The sequence below is a fragment of the Brachyistius frenatus genome, unplaced genomic scaffold (genome assembly GCF_029030835.1).
Source record: "Brachyistius frenatus isolate BFR_SWC_R1_liver_20210118 unplaced genomic scaffold, ASM2903083v1 Contig_238, whole genome shotgun sequence".
NCBI classification, from domain to species: Eukaryota; Metazoa; Chordata; class Actinopteri; family Embiotocidae; genus Brachyistius; species Brachyistius frenatus.
In genome coordinates this window covers 397,501-410,677 of record NW_027210837.1, presented here as the reverse complement: position 1 = coordinate 410,677, position 13,177 = coordinate 397,501, and the positions used below count along the sequence as shown (strand labels likewise).

At 51.7% G+C, this 13,177-nt stretch overlaps 1 protein-coding gene across 6 annotated transcripts in view; it reads right to left on the bottom strand.

The window, feature by feature from the left end:
- The window catches only part of agap1 (ArfGAP with GTPase domain, ankyrin repeat and PH domain 1), a 100,154-nt gene that overhangs the window by 65,787 nt on the left and 21,190 nt on the right, over positions 1–13,177 (bottom strand). For 4 of the 6 annotated variants that reach the window (XM_069720327.1, XM_069720329.1, XM_069720328.1 and 1 more), the window contains exon 1: positions 8,991–10,944. The exons of the other annotated variants lie outside the window; for them this stretch is intronic. In XM_069720327.1, coding sequence (XP_069576428.1) covers positions 8,991–10,215 — 1,225 coding nt within the window. In that variant the 5' untranslated portion in view covers positions 10,216–10,944. Of the gene's footprint in view, positions 1–8,990; positions 10,945–13,177 lie in introns of those variants that run through there. 6 annotated transcript variants of the gene reach the window in all.

Below are 13,177 nucleotides of genomic sequence, written 5' to 3'. Positions count from 1 at the left end.
GCGCCGCCTCATCAGTCACACCTGACATCATATTATCTCAGCCTTTGCCCTTCACGCCCCCCTCCCCCTCCCCCCCTTCAGTCTTCAGCTGCTGTTCAGACTCTTTATTTCAAATCACATCTATTGTTTTCAGCCTTTTTCAGAGCTTTATTTTCTGTATATAAAAAGAGCTTTCTGCATTTATTCTGCTTTTCATTCAACAGTATTTTTATATTTTGAACTGCTGCTCGAAGATTTTCTGAACGATTCGTCTTTGAAACGTTTGGCTGAAAACACTCGTTATATTTTAGCTGCAGAGATTTTCTGAAGACAAATTAAGAAACGTGGAAAAAATTAATACGCAAAACAATTACAGCTGCTTCATGAATAATATTCTCACGTCGGAGAACGGTGTGGTCTGTCGATATCAGACTGAATCATTGCTTCTTTCATCAGATCTTAAGTTTCCAAGCTGCTTTTTAAACCTCTTGTTCCTTTATTTCTCCACTTGCTGTCGTTCTGTCTGTTTACGTTTCGTTAGAAAAAACGAGGTGACGACATGAAGCTTCTTCTGAATCTGTCTGATGACAGCTGACTGTGTGTGTGTGTGTGTGTATTTCCATTAGTGAATGAAACCAGTCCGACAGGTAACGACACACCTGTGCAGCTGCTCGGTGTCACACACACACACACACACACACACACACACACACACACACACACACACACACACACACACACACACACACACACACACACACACACACACACACACACACACACACACACACACACACACACACACACACACAGTCTTCATAACTATGATTAATGACTGTGGGTTTTTATTAAAAAAGAAATCTCCTGGTATTGCAAGTATTTCCTCCAGATATGTGTTGCCAATTCCCACACACACACACACACACACACACACACACACACACACACACACACACACACACACACACACACACACACACACACACAGGATCTGATTAAAGCCGCCCGAGGGGGAAACCAGGAAGTCGGCAGCAGGAAGAGGATGGCAGGCGGCCAACCGTTGGACGAGCAGAAACAAAGGAGCCGCGTTGTGATTGGACGGAGACGATCAGATCGTAAACAGGAGGAGCTTCAATCAATCGAAGTGTCAAAGAGGTTTTATTGATATGTAGGTTTTCATATTCTGCCTGTCATGTTCTCTACCAGACGCATCAACTCCATTCACTTCTGACATTTCACAGGACACGTAACACTTCCTCCCTTCAGTTTCCACTTCCACTGCTTGGACTGACTCTTCAACTCCTTTCAGTACTTCAACTTCAGCTGACTTTGACTCCAACTTCCAACACTTAAATTCATAAAATTGCGTTTAACCCCGACACTTTGAGTCCTTTTGAAAACATTCATTTTAACTGCAACTTCAACTGCTTTCAGTAAATCTCTTCACAGTCCAAAATCAGAGCAGCGTGACCGTAAACAGACATTTCAGTAGGCGGTTTAAGTAGCACGCTTCCAGTCACTGGGGGTGACCTCTGACCTCTGACCCCGGCGGCCTGTGCGTCTGGCCCGAGGGGCTGCTCAGTATTCGTGGTGGCGTGCGGGCCTCGTTCAGAGGTCGACCACGCGACCCTGCGGAGAAACACTCGGCTGCATTCATGGGCGCCGTGGAGACGAAACACGGCCCCGCCCCCTCCTCTGACCTCACACCTGTCACAACCAATCAGGGCCCCGATCCCGACGCGGCCGGCAATGATGTCTGGCGAGCTCGGCGTTCCCGCCTGGCGGACAACGGCGAGCCTTGTGTGAGGAGATAGAGGAGCTGGCAGGTGTGTTTCCTGAATACTGAGTGGACACAGAGGAAGACCAGTGAGGAAGACCAGTGAGGAAGACCAGTGAGGAAGACCAGTGAGGAAGACCAGTGAGGAAGACCAGTGAGGAAGACCAGTGAGGCGGCAGAAAGCCTCTCAGGACGAGCCTCCGCTTTACAAAGCTGCTGAGCAGCATATTCTCCTAAAAGTGTCAAACCACATCAACTCCCTTCACTGCTCTCACGTAATATCTGCTTTCAGTTTTTACACTTGAACCGACACAAACATTCTTCAACTCAAACCGGTTCCTTCGACCAATCAGAGACGAGTCTCGGCTCTACTTCCTCTGCAGCTGTCCGTGGGAACCTCTGGACCACCCTGACGGTCCTCCGCAGGTCCCTGGGGCCTCAGTTTGGGAACCACGAGGCGATAACGTGCCGTGAAGTCTGTGATGTGGATCTCAGCTGTCCGAGTTTGATTCTAGTTTATTAGCCGAGACGTTCTTTAGAGACTCACATCGATAAAACCATCATAAACATATTGAGGAGACGGATTTCCAGTCGCTACGATGCATTTTACACTTTAAATTTAAACTTTACAGTCAATCAATGAGAATCAATCATCATTTCTCAGCTGCCACTAAACACTAAAAATCCTTAATGCCCAGAAAAGTCTGATATGAAACATTTAAAACCATCAGAAACATCAATGACCCAGTCACAGACTGAACCTCAGATTTAATCAATACAATAAGTCGATCAATAAATCTGATGGAGATCAAGAAGCAGCGTGGAAATAAAAACAGAGTTGGGTGCAGGAAACACACACACACACACACACACACACACACACACACACACACACACACACACACACACACTGACCTAAATATCAGTCTTTTAATCAGTCCACCCCCCCCCCTCCCCCCACACACACACACACGGTTGGCAGCGTGCCGGCCGCTTCCATCCTCATCCCAAATCAAATAAAACCACCGTCACACCACCAGCGACTAACTGGTCCACACACACACACACACACACACACACACACACACACACACACACACACACACACACACACACACACACACACACACACACACACACACAGGTTTCCCAGTATAGAGCGATTAGGAGTCCATTTAATCAGAGAGCTTATCTGGAGTCAGTTTGTAACCGAGATGGGGTCTTACTGACCTGTGTGTGTGTGTGTGTGTGTGTGTGTGTGTGTGTGTGTGTGTGTGTGTGTGTGTGTGTGTGTGTGTGTGTGTGTGTGTGTGTGTGTGTGAGATTATATGATAAAGTACATTTCTGTGGTTTCTGACGTCCTCCAACGTCACAAACATTCAAGCAACATTTTGCAAAATTCCAGTGATTTTCCCACAAAAACCGTCGTGAACAGAAGTTCTGCTGAAAGTATTGAAGGCGCCTTTCAAATAAAACTCCTCTTTTCTCTGACAACAGAAACAGGATGTGAAGTTCAACTGTCTTCAAACATGGTCAACTGGAGATTTTTCAGTCTGACTGAAAGGAAAAAGGAATTAAACATGCAAATGTGTGAGAAGCACAAGCAGCCGTTTCCCTGAAAGGTAGGAAGGAAGGAGGGAGGGAGGGAAGGAAGGAGGAAGGAAGGAAGGAAGGAAGGGGAAGGAGGGAAGGAAAGGAAGGAAGGATCCACCAGTTCAAACCCAGCCTCCACTTCTCCATCTCTAAATCTGATCCAGTCAGCCTGACTCATCTGCAGGCTGGTTATTCTCAGAGACTCGTGTCCTTCAAGGTCAAACTCACTAAAACCTGTTTATTCATCTTAAACTCTGAAAACACCAACAAACACAAGATTCCTTCAGTCCCACAGTGATCGCTCACTGTCTACCCACAATGCACTGCAGGAAGGAGCTACTAACAGCTGATTCAGCTACTTTTAATACCAACTTTTAACAGCAGGAAGGAAGGAAGGAAGGAAGGAAGGAAGGAAGGAAGGAAGGAGGAAGGAGGGAAGGAAGGAAGGAGGGAAGAAAGGAAGGAGGAAAGGAGGGAAGGAAGGAAGGAGGGAAGAAAGGAAGAAAGGAGGGATAAGAGGAAGGAAGGAAGGAAGGAAGGAAGGAAGGATGAGAGGAAGGAGGGATGAGAGGAAGGAGGGATGAGAGGAAGGAGGGATGAGAGGAAGGAGGGATGAGAGGAAGGAAGGATGAGAGGAAGGAGGGATGAGAGGAAGGAGGGATGAGAGGAGGGAAGGAGGGGGATGAGAGGAGGAGGGAGGAGGAGGATGGGAGGAAGGAAGGATGAGAGGAAGGAGGGATGAGAGGAAGGAGGGATGAGAGGAAGGAAGGATGAGAGGAAGGAAGGGATGAGAGGAAGGAGGGATGAGAGGAAGGAGGGATGAGAGGAAGGAGGGATGAGAGGAAGGAGGGATGAGAGGAAGGAGGGATGAGAGGAAGGAGGGATGAGAGGGTTATGTCAGGTTTATTAGCTTCTTCTCAGCTGACATCGCTTTGTTTCCTCTGTAATTACAGCTCCCTTTGTTCTTCAAACAAGTGCTTCTGCTTGGAAATGTGGCGAGAAGGAGGAGGAGGGGGAGGAGGAGGGGGAAGAGCAAGAAGAGGAGGAGGAGGAGGAGGAGGAGGAGGAGGACACTAACAGAACATGTGAGTTTCAGCCTGCTTACATCATGTTTTAAAGCTCCTGCACGTCTACATTCAAACATCTAAACTTCCACTCACTCTGCTGCCGATCATCAGAGAGAGAGAGAGTGTGTGTGTGTGTGTGTGTGTGTGTCTGTGTGTGTGTGTGTGTGTGTGTGTGTGTGTGTGTGTGTGTGTGTGTGTGTGTCTGTGTGTGTGTGTGTGTGTGTGTGTGTGTCTGTGTGTGTGTGTGTGTGTGTGTGTGTGTGTGTGTGTGTGTCTGTGTGTGTGTGTGTGTCTGTCTGTCTGTGTGTGTGTGTGTCTGTGTGTGTGTGTGTGTGTGTGTGTGTGTGTGTGTGTGTGTGTGTGTGTGTGTGTGTGTGTGTGTGTGTGTGTCTGTGTGTGTGTGTGTGTGTGTGTGTGTGTGTGTGTGTGTGTGTGTGTGTGTGTGTGTGTGTGTGTGTGTGTGTGTGTGTGTGTGTGTGTTGCATCACTGAGCGTCCCCGTCATCTGCCTGCAGTGGATTTGAGCCTTACGTAAGAGCGTTAAGCAGCGGGGGGGCGGGACGAGGTGACGCTCAGATGACACGCCAACAATGCTGGATTACACACACACACACACACACACACACACACACACACACACACACACACACACACACACACACACACACACACACACACACACACACACACACACACACACACACACACACACAGACTTGCTGCAAGGTCCAATTTGGGTCTGAGGAGCAAGTGAGGAGGAGGAGGATGAGGAGGAAGAACACACACCGACCTCCCACACATGCTCTTTGACCCTGAACAACCTCGGCCACCGGCTAACCAGCTCAGAGAGGACGGGTGTGTGGACAGATGTGTGTGTGTGGACAGATGTGTGGACAGATGTGTGGACAGATGTGTGGACAGCCGGCCGAGGACGAGCTGCACGGCTGCTTTGTGTTCAGAGGAAGATTTCACTCAACAACATTTCCTTTAACGTACGACAGCTTGGAGAAGAACTTCATGTCAGACGTTTGTTCTGCAGGTCGAAGCACAATTTACTGGAATATTCAGCATAAAGAGGCTCAAAGCAAATCGAATCTTCACGACAGCAGCGAGTTTCAGGTTATTATAATGAAACAGTCCAAGTTACCGTGAACCCCTCAAACACTCAGCTCTGTTCAATCCTGTTTTCGGAGCAGACCTCGGTGCGACGGCTCCCTGACTTCAGTCAGCTGCCTGCAGTCGTGATCCAGAGTCCACGAGTCCCAGCCGGAGACTCGGAGAACCAGGACAGTCTTTGGCCCACTTTTGGTGTCCCACAATCCTCGGCTCCACCCCGCCGTGACCCTCCACCAGATACAATAAATGGAACTCGCAGCATAAATAATTCAAGCGTCCCCGCAGATCTCAGGCTGCCACACTTCAGAATAAAACACAGCGTGCACACTTCAACAAACTGACAGGAGGGAACATTTACAACCTTCACAGCCTTTAAAAAAAAGCCTCCTGCACTCACTGTCCAATAAAAGAGCTCGTTTAGAGTCATGTGACTTTTGTTTACAAGGCTGGTGGGTTTGTGAACGAGTGTGAGACCGAAGAGTCGGCTTCATTTCTGAAGATTCAGACTTCAGGATTAAAGGTTGAGGAAACACACTCATGACATGTCAACACACACATGGAGAGAAGGAAGAAATACATGAGGCCAAAAGGAGAGGAAGAAAACAAGCAAGGAGGGAAGGAGGAGAAAATGAGAGAAGGAGGTGAGGAGGAGAGTAAGGATGTAGGAGAGGTGTTGTTAGAAGAGAAGGAAGGAAAAGAAGGATGCAAGAGAGAAAACAAGAAGTGAAAAGGAGAGGAGGAAGGAAAATAATAAGACAGGGAAGGAAGGAGATGAAGGAGGGATGGAGGAGGAGGGGAAGGAAGGAGATGAAGGAGGGATGGAGGAGGGTCACCTCTCCTCCATCCCTCCTTCTCTGCACTCCCTGCAGCATTTCTCCTAATAGGATTTTCTCCCTATTATACCCATTGTAGTGGAGACTCTCCAGTATCACTGTGTGTGTGTGTGTGTGTGTGTGTGTGTGTGTGTGTGTGTGTGTGTGTGTGTGTGTGTGTGTGTGTGTGTGTGTGTGTGTGTGTGTGTGTGTGTGTGTGTGTCTGTGTGTGTGTGTGTGTGTCTGTGTGTGTTTGTGTGTGTAGTTTATGTATGAGGGGAAAGCAGAGAGGAGGATCAAAGCTGTAACTAAGAAACAGCTCGCTTCATCTGGAGGAGCTTCAACTCCGACTGAATGTGTGTGCGTGTGTGTGTGTGTGTGTGTGTGTGTGAGAGAAAAGATAGATAGATGCAAACGTATACAAAGTAATTGGTATGTGTGTGTGTGTGTGTGTGTGTGTGTGTGTGTGTGTGTGTGTGTGTGTGTGTGTGTGTGTGTGTGTGTGTGTGTGTGTGTGTCACACACGTCATGCACATTACTTCTGCATGGCTGTGGATGTAGGTCACACACACACACACACACACACACACACACACACACATTCCCCTACATTTTCTCCCTACGCACACGCACACACCAGTCATATCCATTAAGACAGTGTGGTCAGGGTGTGTGTTGTCAGCCATGTTGGTCTCAGAGTCTTCATCAAACCACACAAACGCCCTCCTTCAGCTGATTCGCTGTTCGGGGGTCAGCTGGACAATCAGCCAATCAGGACGCAGCAGTGAGGCGACGCAGCTGACGCAGGTCGGGACAAGACAGTAAATTATGCACCAAAACTACGCGGTTATATTTATGCACATAAAATTCCTTCATCCCTAAAATGAGTGTTTTAATTTGGAAGATGAAATCAAACCGACCAACACAGGTGAACTCACCAGGTCAGCGGCCAGGAGCCGTTATCTGGCAGCTCGTTGGGGGTCAATACCTCTCAGGAATCCCAAACATGTGGAAGCCCCCCCCCCCCCTCCCACCACCTCCCCCCACCTCCTCGTGTCAAACCCGGGCCGCCTCCCTAAACCTGTTGGACCACCTCCTCCGAGACCTCCAACAAAGGAGACCTGGAGAATCCCCCGCTTGAGGGAGGGGACAGACAACAGGACGCACAACACAAACCCGTCCAGGAAGGAGTCAGCGCCAACGAGCTGTTGGACCGAAGGTGGTTTTATCAACTGATACGATGACACGGCTGAATGGGTTGAAAAAAACACGCTTTGATCACAATTAAATAAACAGTTTCCAGCTGAAACTGCAGCAGCAGCACGACGATCATTTACTGGAGGAGGCAAGAAAACCTCCTTTAGATGGAAGGAGCAGAACGAGGTTTAAAATCATGTCTATGGAATAATCTGCTCATTATTTCCTCGATAGATGGTTTTAGTTTGGATGGGATGTCTTCAGGTGTTTGGTTTTTGTCGTGTGATGAAGAAGAGCCTGAAATGGTCGAAAGATTTCCTTCTGGGAACTTTGGTCCATCAGAAAAGCGTGTTTTTTATTGTTTTATCAGATTAAACGCTGAGAAAATAAAGTGTGTGGGAACTAGCTGCTGAAGAATGCAGCACCGAAGGCAGCTGAAGGCGGCTGAAGGTGCCGAGCAGTCTCTGAGCTGAGTAAGCAGAGGTGTGCAGCTCCAACATCTGGACGGGAGGACAACATGTGTCTGTCAGCGAGCCAGCGCCGAGCAGAACAAAGCTCTTCCTCCCTCGTCATGTTTTCCACTCGGACCGAGTCCACGGAAAGAGGATGCTGAACGGCCGGGAATATGTGAGCAGATAAAGTGCCGTGGACAGATCGAGCTGCACCACATGACCAGAGGAGACTTCCTCCTCTTCCTCACTGCTATTTTAAATCCCCCCCCCAACTCACACACACACACACACACACACACACACACACACACACACACACTACACACACACTTTTAAATCCCACACACACACACACACACACACACTCACACACACACACACACACACACACACACACACACACACACACACACACACACACACACACACACACACACACACACACACACACACACACACACACACACACACACACACACACACACACACACACACACACACACACACACTCACACACTCTCACACACACACACACACTCACACACTCTCACACACACACACACACACACACACACACACACACACACACACACACACTCACACACACACACACACACACACACTCACACACACACACACACACACACTCACACACACACACACTCACACACACACACACACTCACACACTCACACACACACACACACACTCACACACACACACACACACACACTCACACACACACACACACACACACACACACACACACTCACACACACACACACACACACACACACACACACTCACACACACACACACACACACACACACACACACACACACACACACACACACACACACACACACACACACACTCACACACACACACACACACACACACACACACACACACACACACACACACACACACACACACACACACACACACGTTGCTGAGTGAGTGCTCGCTGCCCTGCGGGGGTCAGTGTGTGTGTTACCGTCAGCGCTGCCTCCGTTCATGCTCTCCGTGCTGGACCGGGACGGCGCCGCCCTCGTGCGCCGCAGCGACCGGTTGGTGCCGGGACTCCCCACCGGCGTGGAGGTGGACGCCCCGTCTCTCCTGGAGAAGATGCCGCTGAAGAAGCGGACCAGGCGCCTCTCGCTGGAGCGCCCCCCGCCCTCCCGCAGCAGGAAGCCCCCCCCCGACCCGTCCCTCTCGGCCGCCAGCCGCAGCAGGTCGCTGTTGTCCAGCGTGCGGTTCTTGCCGCCGCGCGTCCTCTCCCAGCGGCTCAGCTCCGACATGGAGTCCGTCTTCTTGAGGACGGCGCCGACCTCCAGAGTCCTGCTCTTCTGCCTGATGGGGTCGGCGAGGCGGGGGGCCGGGGGCGTGGCGGCGGCCTCCGCGTCCTGCCCGGCGTCCTGGCCGGCATCCTGGCCGATGCAGCCGGAGCTGCTGTGGTGTTTGTCTTTGGAGAGCGCCCGCAGCCGCAGCAGCTCGCCGCCGCTCCAGTGCCTGAAGCTGAAGCTGCGGCGCAGCAGGCCGGGCGGCCGCTTCGGGAGAGGAGTCTCCGGGGAGGACACCTGGGAGGACACCTGGGAGGGTTTGCCGTTACTCCTGGAGTGGGACACCTTGGCCTCCGCGCTCACAGGAGCCTCTGAGCTCCTCTCCTCCATGCTCTTCGCCTTCAGCAGCCTCTTCTTCTTCGTCACACCGCCGTTCTCCACAGCAGCGTCGCTCTGACGAGTCACAGTAGGAATCTCCTCCTCGGGTTTGTGGGAGTTTTCCGCCTCCTGCCGCGGCGCCTCCTCCTGCCCGGGGGAGGAGACGTTCTCCTTGCCGTGCTCTGCCAGCGGGCTGCTGGCCTTCTCCTTCAGCTCCTTCTGCAGCTGATGCTTCCTGCAGATCTTCAGCCTGCCCAGCTCCAGCTGCCCCGTGCTGAACGTCCTGAAGTTCCTCATGTAGCCGTGAGACGAGGAGAAGTCGTCCGACTCGTCCTCCACCTCCTTCAGCTCCTCCAGCAGCCCGCTCCGCTGGATCTCCTCCGACCCTTCCCGCCGGAACGCGCCGGCCTTGGAGTTCTCCGCCCGCCGGGTGCCCGACCCTCCGCCCTCGTCATCTAAACTCTCCCTCTTCACCAGGGTGAGGGAGATGCGGTACACCGTCTTCCTCTGAGGAGTGCCCCTCTCCATCCTTTCAGTGCAGTTACTGTCGAGGAGGTACATCCCTGACGGAGAAGATCATCAACACTCCTCTTCAGCTCCTCTCAAAGTGTCTGCAGCACCTAAAATACAATCAGTGAACTGGTCCTTCAGTTTTAAACCCGGTCCAGAGTTCAAATCCAGTCCTCCATGTGGAAATCAGATCCGACCAGAAACACCAGCAGCCGACTTTTCTCTCATCCAGATGTGCAAACAGCGCGGACTTATACGCAGGAAATACATTCCGTGTTCATCCCAGCGGAATTCAAACCGGCTCCAAAAGCAGCCGACAGGCGGAGCAGGCGCGGCCCCGCTCCCCGCTCCCCGCTCCTCTCTCCGGGCTCACGGCAGCGCTGCGCCCGGGACACCGCAGCGACCCACGGCCTGGAAAAAAAATCACTTTTCTATCCGGACAGAGGAGGTCCTCACCACCGGGCGTCCTCCGCGGACAGCTCTGGATCCTGCACCGGGATCCGGGTTTCCATTCCCAACAAACCCGCCTGGTAAATATGATTCTAGTGCCGCGTCCGGGACGGTGCCAGCGCGTCGTCTCCTATTGTGTGCGATCATCCCCCGCAGCGGAGCGCAGCCAGCCGGGCCTCTCTCACCTCAAACCGGCCTCTGCTGGGATTCAGATGTCGCCGGATTGAGAGCCGGGGACCCGGACCGGCTCTGCCCGCCTCTCTGCCCCCACAGCTCCGACTTTCTCCCCGCTGACAGAGACACAAGGCTCGGCAGCGTCCGTCCCATTCCCTCCTCCGCCGCTGTCCGCTGCGCTCTGCGCGCACTCCGCTCCGCAGACACCGACCGGCCAGCAGCCGCGGGGGCTGATGGGAAAACACGGCGCGGAGGGCGTGCAAAGGAGCTGGAGCCAACAGACGACCGTGTGTCTGCAGGTTTATTCACGCAGGACATTTATATTCATTACTTCCCTGCAGTTTAAAATGAAATGATCAATCAATCCATCGATTAGTTGATCAAACTAACGTCTGTTGCTTTTCTTCTTTTGAACCATAATGAACTGAATATTTCAGGATTTATTGGATAGTTGGTTGGACATGTAATGTCTCTTTAAAGTTCCAGAGGAGAGGCAGAGCTCCAGCTCCTGTTTTCCTGGCTGCAGCGGCTCCTGTGAAAGGGGTGGAGCCTCCTCTTCCTCCTCTTCCTCCTCTTCCTCCTGCCTGTCTGTCAGGCTCTTAAAAGCCTCCCGGGCAGCCATGGAGGCACAAACACACACAGAGGCATGAAATGATGTCTGCAGCGGCAGCAACTCTGTCAGAGGTCGGGACGTCTGGGACAACCGCCGGGGGACACGTCTCATCAGCAGCTGACGCGCCGGACGCTTCACCACTTCCTGTTCGTGCTCATTTGATTTGATGTAAAGGTGAAATAAAAGTCAGGAGGATTCAAACGGTTCCAGGAGCTCCATGACATGTTGAAAATAAAAACTGAAATATGTCCTCTTCAGAATAAGAGGCCTGATAGTCCAGGTCCGTCTGCACGGGTCGCTGACAACCACATCCTTTCATGAAAACCCAGCTAACAAAGCCAGATTAAATTAACAGTTTGGAAGCACATGTTTGGTGTTACAGTCACAGATTAAGTGTTAATCAGCTCGTGTCTCTTCTCCTCAGACGGAGATTGAACCTGAATCTACGACGAAGGTAGAAGTCGGCTCGGCATCTCTTTGATCGCTCTTCAAATGAAAGGGAAACTCGTTCTCAGCACTTTCTTTCATCAGGACTTTCCATCTCGGAGGAACCTCTTCATCTCGGAGGAGGAGGAGGAGGAGGAGGAGGAGGGTGTGGCGGGGGGAGATTAACTCCCTCTTCCTCCTCACTCAGACCTCCACCTCTGACGCCTGCTGGATTATTACTGGGATTAATGAAGATTAGAGAGGTTGCCGAAGGCCACTTTCTCCTTTTACTTCAACACTTCACGGGAGTAACACACACACACACACACACACACACACACACACACACACACACACACACACACACACACACACACACACACACACCCCCCCCCCCTCCTCCATCCTCCGCTGCGACAGCGAACATCAAACAGCCTCCACCTGAAGTGGAGCTGAGACGACGCCGGGTCTCTGCTGGACGGAGGTGAGAGGAGACGTGTTCACCAGGACATCACACGCCTGTTACAGGCTGCACGTGATAAATTACACGCCAACGCATGCTGCAGCGCCGCAACATCAAACGCATCTCTGCAGCCTTTCATCCTGCCGCGATGCTCGGACTCACAGATCAGGTTTGTGATGCTGAGACTTCAGTATGGAGGTCTGTCATGGTGGGAGAACCACGGAGAACCACGGAGAACCACAGAGAACCACGGAGAACCACGGAGAACCACAGAGAACCACGGAGAACCACGGAGAACCACAGAGAACTACAGAGAACTACAGAGAACCACAGAGAACCACGGAGAACCACAGAGAACCACGGAGAACCACGGAGAACCACAGAGAACCACGGAGAACCACGGAGAACTACAGAGAACCACAGAGAACCACGGCCTCAGACTGGGAATCCAGAAAAGCGAAGGTGATTTTTTTATTGTGCTGTGAGGTTCACTGACCTGAAATAATAATAATATTCATCTTATCTGATGAACTTCCAGCAGTTTGAATCAGTTTGACTCAGCGTGCAGCGACCTGAAGGAGGTCTGCAGGGCTTTGATGTGTCTACAGAGAGCTCCTTATCAGGACCTGCAGCCCTGCACCCCCACCCGACCCTCCACCGACCCTCCACCCGACCCTCCACCCGACCCGGAGAGAGCGCGGCCCGGCAGCAGCAGGTCACCGCGGTGCTGCTCGGAGGAAACGGCAGAAAGCAGCCGGATGGTGGAAACGGAGATCTGAGAGCAGGTGGAGGCTCGACGGGAAGAGGAAAGAGATTCAGAGACGAGTCTCTGAAAACAAACACATGTGAATGAACCTGAAGGAGAAACGGACAACAGATCAATAAAA